This window comes from Barbus barbus, assembly GCF_936440315.1.
Source record: "Barbus barbus genome assembly, chromosome: 39".
Taxonomy (NCBI): Eukaryota; Metazoa; Chordata; class Actinopteri; order Cypriniformes; family Cyprinidae; genus Barbus; species Barbus barbus.
In genome coordinates, this window is record NC_136717.1 from 12421571 (window position 1) to 12435065 (window position 13495).

General features: G+C 36.2%; 1 protein-coding gene across 3 annotated transcripts in view; it reads right to left on the bottom strand.

Annotated features, from left to right (window-relative positions):
* LOC306858349 (synaptotagmin-1-like) overlaps nt 1-13495 on the bottom strand; it is a 202638-nt gene that overhangs the window by 24561 nt on the left and 164582 nt on the right. For all 3 annotated transcript variants that reach the window (XM_079398850.1, XM_079398849.1, XM_079398848.1), the window contains one exon: nt 3165-3337. In XM_079398850.1, coding sequence (XP_079254976.1) covers nt 3165-3337 — 173 coding nt within the window. The remainder of the gene's footprint in view (nt 1-3164; nt 3338-13495) is intronic.

Consider the following 13495-nt stretch of genomic DNA (forward strand, 5'->3'; position numbering starts at 1 on the left):
ATGACATATTTAAACATGTTAGATTATGAAAAGCTGTTTCTGCACAGTTGTCAAACAAATAATCAGTTGTTATGAAAATTTTCATAATAATTACCATAAACATTGGTCATAAATAAAGAAATAAATACATACATACATGAAACAGCAACAAAAATGTCATGTTATATGTACCGGTACCGTGATATAAAGTTACTTGTACAATTGTTGGTCATACCACCCAAACCTAGACAAGATGAGCAGAAAAGATGTTCTTAAGAAATACATCATACAATACATTGTCCTTTATGTTATTTCAGGCAGAACAATCTCTGGCATCAACAAATCAGTGGGGAAATGTTGTGAATGGTGTGGCATTAGCTCCCTAGCTAGCCTTAGTTTAAGACCAGGGTTAAGGGGGTGTCGAGGGAGGTTTGTTGTCGCTGGAAAGCATGCGATTGTCGAGGCAAACTCAGCTCTCAGTTCATTCACTGTGAAATAGTTGCCTTCCGAAAGGGCAGTCTTGCTCATCGGTAAAGCATGCAGGGCATTCACGTTCTCAAGAAGAGTGCTTGTATAGTGACCCTCATTCTCTGTGACGTGATCTTTCACACACAGTGGCATTATCATGACCCTTAGTTATTGGTGATAACCACCACGCTCATGGAAGCTGTAAGCATCATGCCAGCAGAAGGTGTTGGTGGGAGGGATTGTAATGTGTACTGGGCCTCTCTTATTAGTTGTTGGGTTACAAGTGTGAAAGCAAAAGGCTGAACAAAACTGATTTCTTGACTGTCTTGTCCTCTTATGAGGACCAGACTATTTTCACAAACACTTGTGCATTTAAAGGTGTATTTAAAGGCATAGTTCACCCAGAAATCATTTATTCACCCTCATGTTGTTGTTGTTCCAAACCGGTATGACTTTATTTTTCCAGCAGAACGCAAAATTAGATGTTTAGCCGGATATGTGAGCAGCTCTTTTCCATATAATGAAAACGGATAGGAATTTAAGGCTTGTAAGCCCCAAAACTGAACACCATAATAGTGGTCCATATGGAACTATAGTTCGAATCATATGATGGCACCGAGCATCGAATCATATGAAGCCATTAATCACTTAAAACCATGCTTTTAAATCTTGCTTAACAGATGTAGTCAACATTAACTTTCAAAGTGTGGAAAAGAGCAGCGTGGACATTCTGCTAAACTTCTCCATTTATGTTCCAAGAAGAGTCACACAGCTTTTGAACAACACGAGGGCGAGTAAATGAAGACAGAATTTTCTGTTTTGGCTGAACTATTCCTATAAATGAGTTTTTTTGGAAGTGTAAAATGAATAAAAGTAGTTGGTAACACCCATTAGTATGCAGCTGTGAGTGTCCTTTATTGATACCATTTCCATCTGACTGGAAAAGATGTTTCAAAAACATGTCAGCCAATTAAAGATCAGTCTGGTCATCCTGTCTGAAAATTGCTTCTTGAACAAATTTGTCCTGCTAATGAGGTGGGTGCTGTTCTCCTCCAGGACATTTTTCAATTTTAAGTTCTAGTGGATCAGATGAGTACTGATAATTTGGCCAAGGGCAGTCAAACCAGCTAAACGTATCACTAGAAGTTAAGCAGTCCGTACTTTGACAGTCTCCCTTTTTACTGGAGAAATGATCATTCTCTGTTTTCTACTTCAAATGACAAGGAGAAATCAATGTGGTTCACCCTTGCTAAAGCGTACCCAAATGCATTTTCTCTCTTCATATATATGTGTATATGTAGACTTACACACATATATATTGTAGATATACATGTACTGTATGCATAGTTACATATATTTTACTCTACTAGAGTAAACCTGTTGTCAAGAGGCTATTAAAAGTCATTGCAGCAGGCTATAGAAGATCCAACAGCAATTGGGAACCTACCGCCAGTGGTAATCCCGCAAAGTCATCAGACAAAACATAGATAAGGAGGACATGGAAGGAAGAGACACAAATTAAAACAACCACACACAAAGGCAACCACATGAGTCTGGGCACACCAGGAGAAATGACTGCTGAGAAGCTCAAAGCTCCTTCTGCTGACGATACAACAAAGGTGTATGTTGTGCAGGACATTGTACTCTGGCGTATCGCTCTGATTGTTGTGTATCGTTCTTAATGTCTGTGCTAATTTGCTAAATAAGAGTGACGATTCATTAATCTCTCATATTTAGCCAATTAGCACAGGTATTACAATCTATATATGGGTGTTTCCCTGCTAAAACATCAGGTTAAATTAGCCTAAGTTTTTATATTGGCTTTAGCTGATTTAGCTGGTCTCCTAACCTGACCAAGATGGTCTTCATCTGGTCTTCCAGTGACCCAAACCTTCTAAAACTATTAATAAGGCCAGCCTAACCAGATTGATCCAGTTGGGAGAGCAGTTAACCACCTTAGCCTTAGGTTTCTTTTATTCAGAAGAGTTGTTACAAAATATTGATTATATGGATTTCAATGGCTGTAGCCATTTCTTGTTTCTATTTTGAAAGTATTAATACACGATATTGGAGGGTAAACATGCATTGGTGCACACTGTGTTTTTTTAAAGAGTGATGTTAATTATCTATTCCTCTTCACTGTGCTTTGTGCTCGAAAATCAATGTCTCTAATTTGGGATCTGAGTGGTCTTGGCATGGTCTCAAAGCCAGTGTCCTTACACCGCAAATTAAGCTGACTTTGTCAATTATTCTGTTAGAAGTGTACTATTGCGAGCATGTTAATGCAATTAGCATGCTAACTAGGGTTAAAGTGCCAGTGTTCCATATAATTTGTGGGTGTGTGGGAAAAAGTGAGCTGCATTAATGTTTTTTCTCCTATTGTTTTCATTATCTACTGTCATTTCTCTGGGTTGATACCACTTCATAGCAGAGTTAACCATATGCAGCACTACAAAGTGAATTAAGCTAAATGCAAGAAAAACAGAAAAACTCAATACTTTAATGAACCGTTAACATGCCCAGGTTTGCAGTCCTGCAATTAAAGTCAGCTGTGAAACAACATCATCAACAGATGACTCCATCTAGAGTTGTCTTATGAACATACTTAATTGGCATCGTGCATTAATACAATAATACTTGAGGAAATAAATATTTCATGCAATTTCTGATGACTAAAGAACAAGGCCAATCCAACAGCAGTAACAAAATGTTTTTACCTCGGTTTTGATACCATCCTTGACGTCCATCATGTTGATGGCATTCTTGCCCTTGTCTTTGCCCTTTTTCTTGTTCTTCTTCTTGAATATCCACTTTTTGCAGATGCAGAAGCAGCAGGAAACAACTAATACAACAGCAACAAACGCAATGGCGACGATGGCCCATGATGGCACTGTGCAGACAAAAACAAACAAGAAAACTCAATGCACTTATATGCTACATTTGTAAATCATGCGCTACATTAGTGGTCGACCAATATATTTCCAAGGCCAATAATATTGGCATCGGCTGATACGTTTTTCCTGTTTGGCCGATGTGTTTGAGGCAGGAATTTTATTGAAAGTCTTTTATTATAAGTCTTGCAAATTTAAGATTGTAAGTCTGTCTAATAATCAGACAGAATGTTAAACAAAGGAATTAAAAGGTATACAAAAAGTACGATTGCTTTTGTAATAGAAAGGCAAACATAATACTTTCTCGTTTACCATCAGCATTCAGCAAATACACATTTATATAATTTAAACAAATCTTTGAATGTCTAATAAACATTTAATTTCACAAACCTTGCAAACTTAATCAGATCCAGCTGTGCGATCTTATAAAGTGTAATTGATATCCTGTATGATCATGTGTTCTCTGCGTGATGGTCAGTCCATGCAAATTGAATACTGTGCTTTATCCATTTGCCCACTGTCATGTTCATGTCATTTTCATTATGTGCTGTATGGAAAATGAGCTTTGTCTTGACATTATAAAAAAACAAAAACAAATTCCCAATGTACACAAACTTCTCAGATTACTGAGGGCCCTGTTGGTTAAAGTGTTTACTTCCTTTTTGTTTATATATTTTAAAATATTTCTTTATTTGTGAAAAATATGGTAATAGGATTACAGAATCAAGTAGTTTTCATCTAAAGTATAAGTATTTTTATTTTACACATAATTTTCAAATTATTTCAAATTTCTTTAATATTAATTAGAATAAATCAAAATGATATATATTAGCCATCGGTCACCCTGCTCTCTAAGATATCGGCATCATCATCGGCTGTCAAAAAACCCCAAAAAAACAATATCAGTCGACCACTACACTGCATGTGCTATGTGAGATGAACAGACCAAATTTTAATTTGCTATAAAAATCTGCCTTTAAAACATTACTTTCACTGGAAAGGAGCAGTCTGAACATTTTGTTAAGATCCTCCTTTTTGGTTTCACAGAACCAAGAAAAGTAGTCTAGGTTTACAAAGACAAGTGAATTAAAATCGCAAAATTTTAATCTTGAGATAACTATTAATTTATTAAACTTTCTTCATTCAAGCCAATAAAAGTGGTATTCAAACAGCTGTTAGCAAGATGGTCACCAAACAAGCTTTCATGATTTCAAATAGCCATGTTCTTTATGGTTCAGTATCTTCCCAGAGCAATGAGAAGTGAAAATTACGAAAAGTTTCAGTCTGTTGGTTGACACACTTTGATCAATTGCCAGAGACCTTCATGTCTGCCGGTCACACGGGATTAATGATCTTTGCTCAGAGAAATGTTACAATGCTCTAGTGAGAGTAATCAGCCAATTTAGCTGAAAACCGGAGCTGTTGGCATTCACAACTTGCCATTTGATCACTCTTGGAAGACAATTTGGGCTTGACATTGTTAAAGCAATCACACTCAGCGCCGGATTTTTTTGATTGTCAAGGACAGCATGGAACTACATAAACGGAACAAAAATACTCCAAAAAGTATGTTGTTTAATGAGGTTTGAACTTAACAAACAAGTATTTATTAACACTGACCAAATTGCTTAGCCTCCAGAAACTTGTTTAAAAATATTGTGAGCAATTTACATCAGTGCAGCAAAGTGATGGACTTTGTGTTAGAATAACTGAAAATAGTTACTCTTCTGGTCATGACTTTATAAATAAAGCTCCAAACTCCAGCGAGTGCTGTCAGGGGAGGACAATCGAGCTCCTCAGCTTTTCGACAAGATTAACAGCCTCCTGCCAAGAGAAAGAGCGACGCCTCTATACAGCAGGACTAAAACTGCATGCGTCAACAAAGCACAAGCACCAGATACGAAAATGTCAGTTTCCGAGACGCAAGAGGAGCTTCCTCCCCGAACCAACATTTGGTGGGAATAATTGGTAGACAGATGTGGTGGAAGAATTCTGCATTCAGAGACTCATACAGTAATTATGGCTTTTGCGCACAACACAACAAACACCTGGCAACCGAATGGCAACTTTCAGGGAAGCAGATTTCTCCAGAAAAGGAGCTGATTTTTCAACTCCAGATTTGAATGTGCTTGATTTGCTCTGGGACAATGCAGAGTCAAGGACTATATAAATAATGTCAGGCTGCAGTGCATGAAAGACATCTTGTACTCTGCATTTGGGAAACAAGCAAGCACTCAAACATGTTATGGTGCATCTCAAAAAACCTGTCAAGGTCATATTTCACCTGAAAATCGGAAGAAATAAAAAAGCAATTTTTCTAGAATTTTAATTTAATGTAATCTTTCTTATCCATTCTCATTGAAATTTGGGAGTTAAATGTACATCAAGGTCTTTAAAATAATGCCACAAAGGGATAACTTGACTAAAATGTAATTAAATTTAATTAAAATTTTAAACTTAATTTAAAAATAATTTATTTTTATTTCATTTATTTAAAATAAAGAATATAACAAAACATATTATTAATGTATTTTATTTTATAGATTTTTTTTTTCTTTGAAATTCCAGTAAAATCTGGTCTTTCTGGTAAATCTGGAAAAATCTGATCTGGACACGTTTTTGGTGAAATTTATAATTTATTAAAGAAATTTAGAACATATCCAATATACCCTGACAGCCTATTTTACCCTAAACATCCTCAATTTGAAATATCTTTTGTTTCTCTTATCATGGTGTGAGGACTTTATATTTGAATTGGCAGTAGAGAAAATTTTTAATAAATGCTAGCATCTTTGTCTCCCAGGAGAGTTAGACTTGCTACCACAGGACACATTTCCCACAGCAAGCTCCAAAGAGAGAGCGAAAGGGGAAGATAAAGAGTGAGAGAGAAAAAGAGAAAGAAAAATCAATTGGCTGTTGACAAAATCGATAAGCACTCTCCTCTGAGGAAAAACAGTGAGTGATAGTCTAAAGTAACTTTGGGATCATCAGCCCACGGCCTCAACTTGGCTGTGGGGTAATGGAAGTGAGAATCCTCTACTTTTTTCCTTAATTTTTTCCTTTTTAGCACACCCTTCACTAGACTACATCCATTTATATAAACAAATATATAATAATCAAATGGTTTTAGCTTATGCACAGACATACAGTATGTTCCCAGATGGTTCATTCAAAATGAAGAGCAATTAACGGGGATCCCAATGTGTTTCTCTTAAATGTTTTAGGAAATGTATTACAAATACATCACATTTATAATTTGTAAATCCTGTTTACACCAGATTATCCAAGAAAATGGTTTATGAGTAGCATTTCCTGTTGACATTAAAATTTGATTGGTTGAATATCTTGAATAGCTCAGTAGATGTGTTTTGCTCATTTAGCATAACATTTTAGCATGGTATTAGACATGAAAAGAAAAGAAAAATTGATATGACAAAAAAAGCAAACAAACAAAAAACCCTCTCAACAGGCTTTCAAAAAGCTTTTTCCAAAGCCCTGTCATTTCAACTCTTTTCAAACAGAGGAGAATCTGTCAGCCATCTTAAAGGCCACTCTTATTGGTCAGTTGCCCTGCGTCTTCTTTGAAAGCTTGCAGCTTAGACCATAATTGCTCCTGAAGCTTGTCTAGCATCAGACCCCTGATTCATACCTGTTAAAACCTGCTCTCTGGCCCTCACTTTTTTATTCACCACTGGCCTGAATATCAGCCCGCTGGGGGAATAAAGAGCCCCTTTCATCTCTATGCCTCCTCTAAAGCAAACCCTGTCACATGGGACTCAAACAGCACAAAGCATTGAGCCATCCTGGGCTTAGACCAGCAAGTACTCCATCAGTTTTCCTGGAGTACTATCATTATTAGACGTGCATTGACAGCTGTGTCATGTAAGATTAAATTGCTAGGTTTCATTCAACGTTGTACTATGAAATGTGCAATTGAACGGCATGTAGAATCGGACCTCAAGCTTGGAAATGCTGTCAGTCCACAAGTCAGATTTATTGCTGAGATGAGTGAGTATATAATGTTGCATGAGCATGGTGACATTGTGATATAGTGAATTAATGATAAAATTTTACTTTTAAGCTAATTAAGATTCATCAAACACGTCCAAACAAACAAACAACAAAAAAGTTAGAATCTGACTTTAGAACACAGCAAAGGAATGGGCACAATAATGCAGTTTTCCAATTAAAGTTGAAAGTTGATGTTAAAAATTCTGTTTGAAATTCTTATTTGTAGTTGAACAAAATGAAGCATAATTGATGTCTGATTACAAATTCTGATCACACTTTATTTAAGGTCCATTTCTTGCCATTAACAAACCATTAACTTTGACTTCTGCCTCAATAAACTCCTAATTTGCTGCTCATTAAAGGTTAGTAATGTAGTTGTTAAGGTTAGGTATTTTTAAGGATGTAGAATATGCTCATGCAGAATATGTGCTTTATAAGTACTAATAAACAGCCAATATGTTAATAATAGGCAAGCTAATAAGCAAGTAGTTAATAGTGAGAATTGGTCCCTATACTAAAGTGTTACTGAAATTCTAAGACGAATGTCCTCTTAGCACTGTAAATACGACAATATTAAAGTGCCCCTATTATGGGTCATGAAAGGTTCATATTTTTGTTTTGGGAGTCCCAACAACAGGTTGACATGCATGCAAGGTCAAAAAAACACTTCCATTGTCTTATAATATGCATTTATTTTACCTTATTACCTTAACGACAAACAGTTCGCTCAATGATTCATTTTTCCTCCTTTGTGTGATGCTAATCTGCAGTGATTGGTCCGACTGGTGATTGGTCGATTTCATTTCCATTTCAGCATGCCTGTAATGCCTGATAAAGTAGCGTTTGTGAGTGCAGTGCTGCTTTGTGTACAGCCGTTACCGGGAAAACAGCTATTTTTACCACTCCAAAAGCAGCACCTAGTTGCAAAGAATGAATTTGCATTTTCATTCAGACAAATGCGAAAATCGACTGATGGTTTTACGCAGCAAACACGCAGAGCCGTAAATGTGAACCGCTATATATATATCCCACGGGGGAAGCCCCGACACACATAGAGTGCAAGTCTGTGGGAAACACTGTTGCTGTAGCAGTCTTCAGTAAAATGATGGGGACACAACACATGGTTGGGGCTATACTGCTGTGGTATTAGTGTAAAAATGAACTTTAACCATTAATTCTTCACAGCCTCGTCCTTTGGCAGTAAAAAAACTCAACAGATTTACCGTCATAGTGCAGAGCACAGCGTCTTCTCGACATGATGCTATCCACAGGAATCCGCTACGGTTTATATATTATATAATGTAACTGAAGCTATAAACCATAAAATTAAACATGTTTAACATGTCACTGGAAATTTTGATTCTTTAGAAACAGATACTGTCATAACGAGACAGATTAAAAACCTCTTGGGTCCAAGGGGTACGAGATTCTGTGCCGAGCCAGAATCTCGCACGACAACGGCGAGCTCATATTAAAGGTCTGTAAAGGTCAATGATGATAACTATTTAGTGCTACAGTGGACACTGAGCAATTCTGACACTTTTATAATGAAAGCTTATGAAAAAATGATGTTTAATACAACAAGTGCAGCTTGAGTAAATTGACTACTATGAGTACATTAGCTGCATTTTTAATCACACAGTCTGTTGTAGCAATTAGATTACTTTTATCATGGTAGAGAGAGAAAAATACTTCTCGTATCAAGCTTAGATGTTTAGAAGTGAAATTGCATTGTGCACTAATAGATGCAAATAAGTCTAATGTTGCACTGTCCAATGCAATAAAGCAGAGTGCTTATCTTCTTCATTGAGCAAACGTCTTATTCTGAAAGCCACTTTTGTGTTTCTTAATTAAAAGAACCCGAGACCCAGAAAGCAATAGAAACATTTTCTAATTAACTCAATTATGTAAGTGTCTATTGTCCTTTGGGATTGCGGAGCAAGCATGTGCTCTTCAACTTCAAGCAGCTATCTCTCATTCTGCCATGCACATGCACACACAAACTCGCAACAGGGAGCACAAAATGAGGTATTGTAGCTGGACCGTGTGACTGCACAGCCAATCAGAGAGGAACATTATTCAAATCCAGCACCGCTGTGGTGCACAATTCAAAGCCAAATACAGCTTAGAACAATGACACGACTGGGGGTGGATGCCAAGGAAAGTCTGCCATCTCGCTACTGCTGTCAAGGACGTGAGAGTCCTTCTGGCTCGACCCCATCCAATCGAGTGTGTGAATAAGATCTTGAAAGCACTCATTTGCTCTCCGCCTTTTCCGTGACAAAAGAATACAGCATCAGACTTATCAGACTGGGCTCACACAAAAATCTTACCAAGCTGCTTTAGGAAGCCATGCCAGGGAATCGAGACAATAATGACTCTGAGATTGGCATCTTACATTTACAAAAGAATCTTATCATTTGCTTGCAGTGCAGGACTGCAATAGTTTGGGTACCACATTTTTATAACTATGACTCATGAAAACATCATAAATATGCATGTACTTTATTGCCTGATTGTACTCTATTCTGTATATGACAGAATTCTCACTATGAATTTACTCATTCAAAACTTTTACTGAACACAATTATTTCGCTGAAGTACCTAATCTGCAACGAGGGATATTAAGATTTTTAAATATGAAAATTAATTTTCAAAACACCCACATAAGAAAAAAATTACTTATGCAAAGCAAAAGGGTGAATCTCATGAAACCAGTCAAGAACATTTCCATTTCATATTTCAACTGAAAAAAAAAAATTGAAAGCCTGTTTAATTAATTGTATTCTTTTGCACTGTGCAATCATTTTCATGAAAATTAAGCACCTTTCCATCAAACCCAATTCACATTTCTCATTGCAATGCAAAAATGTTTACTCTATAATCACACAAGTTTCATTATCGCTATATTATTTAAATGGTATTTATACACCATGTGTTTGCTAAGCCTTTAAATTACTCATATTGAAAAATAAATAAATAAAAATAAATAAATATCAGTGACATATTTTCTTAGTTATATACAAATAATAATAAAAAAATAATAAAAAAAATTAAAGATCCACAAAAAAGCGTAGTTTTCTTTATGTAAAATAAAATTTCTACGTATATTATTATAATTTTACTCTATTTATTATTTTTCATTTCTGACCATAAGGTGAAATGTAGTGTAACCTACACACGTTTTCATGACATTCATGCTTCAAGCAATAAAAATATTATATTAATAAATAGTCAATTTACAGTAAGAGTAAACTGGTCATCAGCAGTAATGGCACCATGCTGGGATTCTCTTTGGGCAGCCCGGGGCTCATTATCTTACTGTTTATCTGATCAGAATGTAATGTGAGTGTCTCTGACCAGCGAGGTTGTGTTGCCTGCTAACGCGAAGCTAACCGTAACATGATCTATCCCCAGGCGGCATACCGTAGGGACGAGTTACCCACTCTCACACTTGTTAACATGCCAAAACGGGGTGAGAAACTCATGTCTTAATGTCTTAACAGGCGTGATTTGATTGAGAGTGCGCCGTGATTGTGAGCGCTAGTGAGCGCACGGGCCAAGCGGGGAAAAATGACCCATCGATGTAATAAACCACACACTGGCAACCCAAACTAATGTGTTTTGACAGCACGCTGTTGGTCAATTAACCCTGGTACTAGAGCATGTTATAAAGCACGAGAGAAAGACAACCCTGTTGCACTTCCAAAGATACTCTGCGTTAAGGAAAATTACTTGGAAGTGATTTATCATGCCATGTGGTTATGTAACAGTCCAGCAGATAGGCGGTAATTTCAATATCCATTAAGTAAAGTTTCAGGGGCGAAGGAACAATCTGAAAGCAGAGCCTGGCTCATGAATTTTAATTGTGATGTAATATTCACCTAGTATTCGAGACTGAGATTCTAAAAAGCAGTGGCTGCTAGAAGTTTCTCTTTAATTACAGACTGTAATTTATTATTATTATTATTATGTTTATTGGAAGAGTTGGCAGAGACTTTTTTCTTTGCAAAATTAAGTCCAAAAAGTGTAAGAGACAAACCAAAAATTTTCTAAAAGTAGGGGAAAATGTTTGAAAATCTGAATATCGTTTTGAAGAGAAACTTCTAAAGTTATTGCACCACTGAACCCAGGAATATCATATCGCTTAATGTCCTTCCCAAACAAACCACGAGACTCATATAAGAAAATATTTGAAGGGGATAAGAATGACAAGTGTGATAACAGTTCACGTGATATTGCGAGCAGATTAATATCCACCCTCTCATATCCTCTGTCAACAGCATCCAGATCAAATCATATCTTTTGTTATTACAGACGGTGCTGATGTTTGGTCTGTGATGTACAAAGCGCTCGGACGGTGAGTGACACCAATGATGAGACTCAGGGACGAAAGCTATGAGGGACAACAAACAAACCAAAACCCTCATTGGTCCGTTCTCATCTGTTAACTGCTAATTGGATGTCTGTCATCCCATTTGTTGAGATAATGTGTTTTGTGTGACGGGCAACAAGTAAATGAAAGAAACAAACTTCACTACATATTTCAGTAGCAAGACAGTAGCTCAGCTCTTGAATAATAACAAACTAACTAACAAACCATTTTGTAACATTGCTGGGTTTTGTCACACTGTATTGTACATCAAGTTGTACACTACCATTCAAAAGTTTGTGAAGCTTCAATTATTTCATAAAAAATATAGCAATATAGTGAAATATTATAACAATATGTGTGTGTGTGTGTGTGTGTGTATGTATGTATGTATATATGTGTGTATATACACAAACACACACACACACACACACACACACACACACACACATATATATATATATATATATACACACATATATTTATATGAATATAAATACATAAATAACTAATACATATGATTTATATGAATATAAATACATAAATAACTAATACATATGATTTATATGAATATAAATACATAAATAACTAATACATATGATTTATATGAATATAAATACATAAATAACTAATACATAAATAACTGTTTTCTATTTGACATATAGTCCTTCAGAAATCATTCTAATATGCTGATTTGCCGCTCAAGAAACACTTCTTGTTATTAGTGTTGGTTTATTAATGTCAGGATTATACTTTGATGAATAGAAAGTTCAAAATAACTGCATTTATTTGAAATATAAATCCTTTGTAATATTACTAATGTTCTTAATGTCTTGTAGCTTTATATATTATAATTTTGAAGCAGCTTTTACACTGCAGGGAAAAATGTGTCTTTTCTCATATGTTTGTTTACTACTGTAATGCAGTTTTAAATGAGATTATCTCTTTCTCCAAATGGCTTTATAATGCGAAGCAGGCAGACGGAGAGGGCTGGGGTTTTATTTTTGTTTGTTTGCATAATTCAATTTCAAGGGAGCAGGGTTGACAGGCTTGGTAACCTTCAGACGTCCTCTGGGGCGGTCTTGGGGGCAGCAGGGGAAGGGGAAGAGAGGGAGATAGGATTAGGTCAAAGGTCATCAGAATGGGAGCGCTAGCTGTTCCATCTGTCAGGCTTTTGGCTGATGATGTGTTTGGCACTCTGCTCCAGTTCGCCTCCTGTTGCTGACTATGACTGAAGCTTTCTACACACTGGCAAACAACACAAACCTGCTAAACAACTGATACACATTATACTTCACAAACATACATGGAGGACTCAAAACTTGTCGTGTCTTGGCATTTCTGTAGCTGGACTAGTAGAACATGACAACAGAGCAGCCAATGTCATAAGTTCCCAGGAAATACACTTATAAAATGTATATATCTGAAGTAATAGCAAAATGAAGAAATGCTATGTAAATGTTATGATGTAGTGATTTAACTCTAAACGTACTGTATGCTCTGTTTCATAATGCAATGCTATGAATTAAGGGGAAATGTTTATTTCAAAATTGAATTTTCCATTAAATACAAAAACACATCTAGGGATTACTGGACCAATATTGGAATTTGGCTGATAATGGCTTTAAATTTAAATATCGGCATCGGCCCGATATGAAAAATTATACCGATATGTCTTGCAGATAAGATGAATAACTCACATGTGCTCAGGGTATGCTAGCAATAAGATTACCATCAGCAGTGTAGTCATTCCTGAAGCAAACTTTTGTCTGAA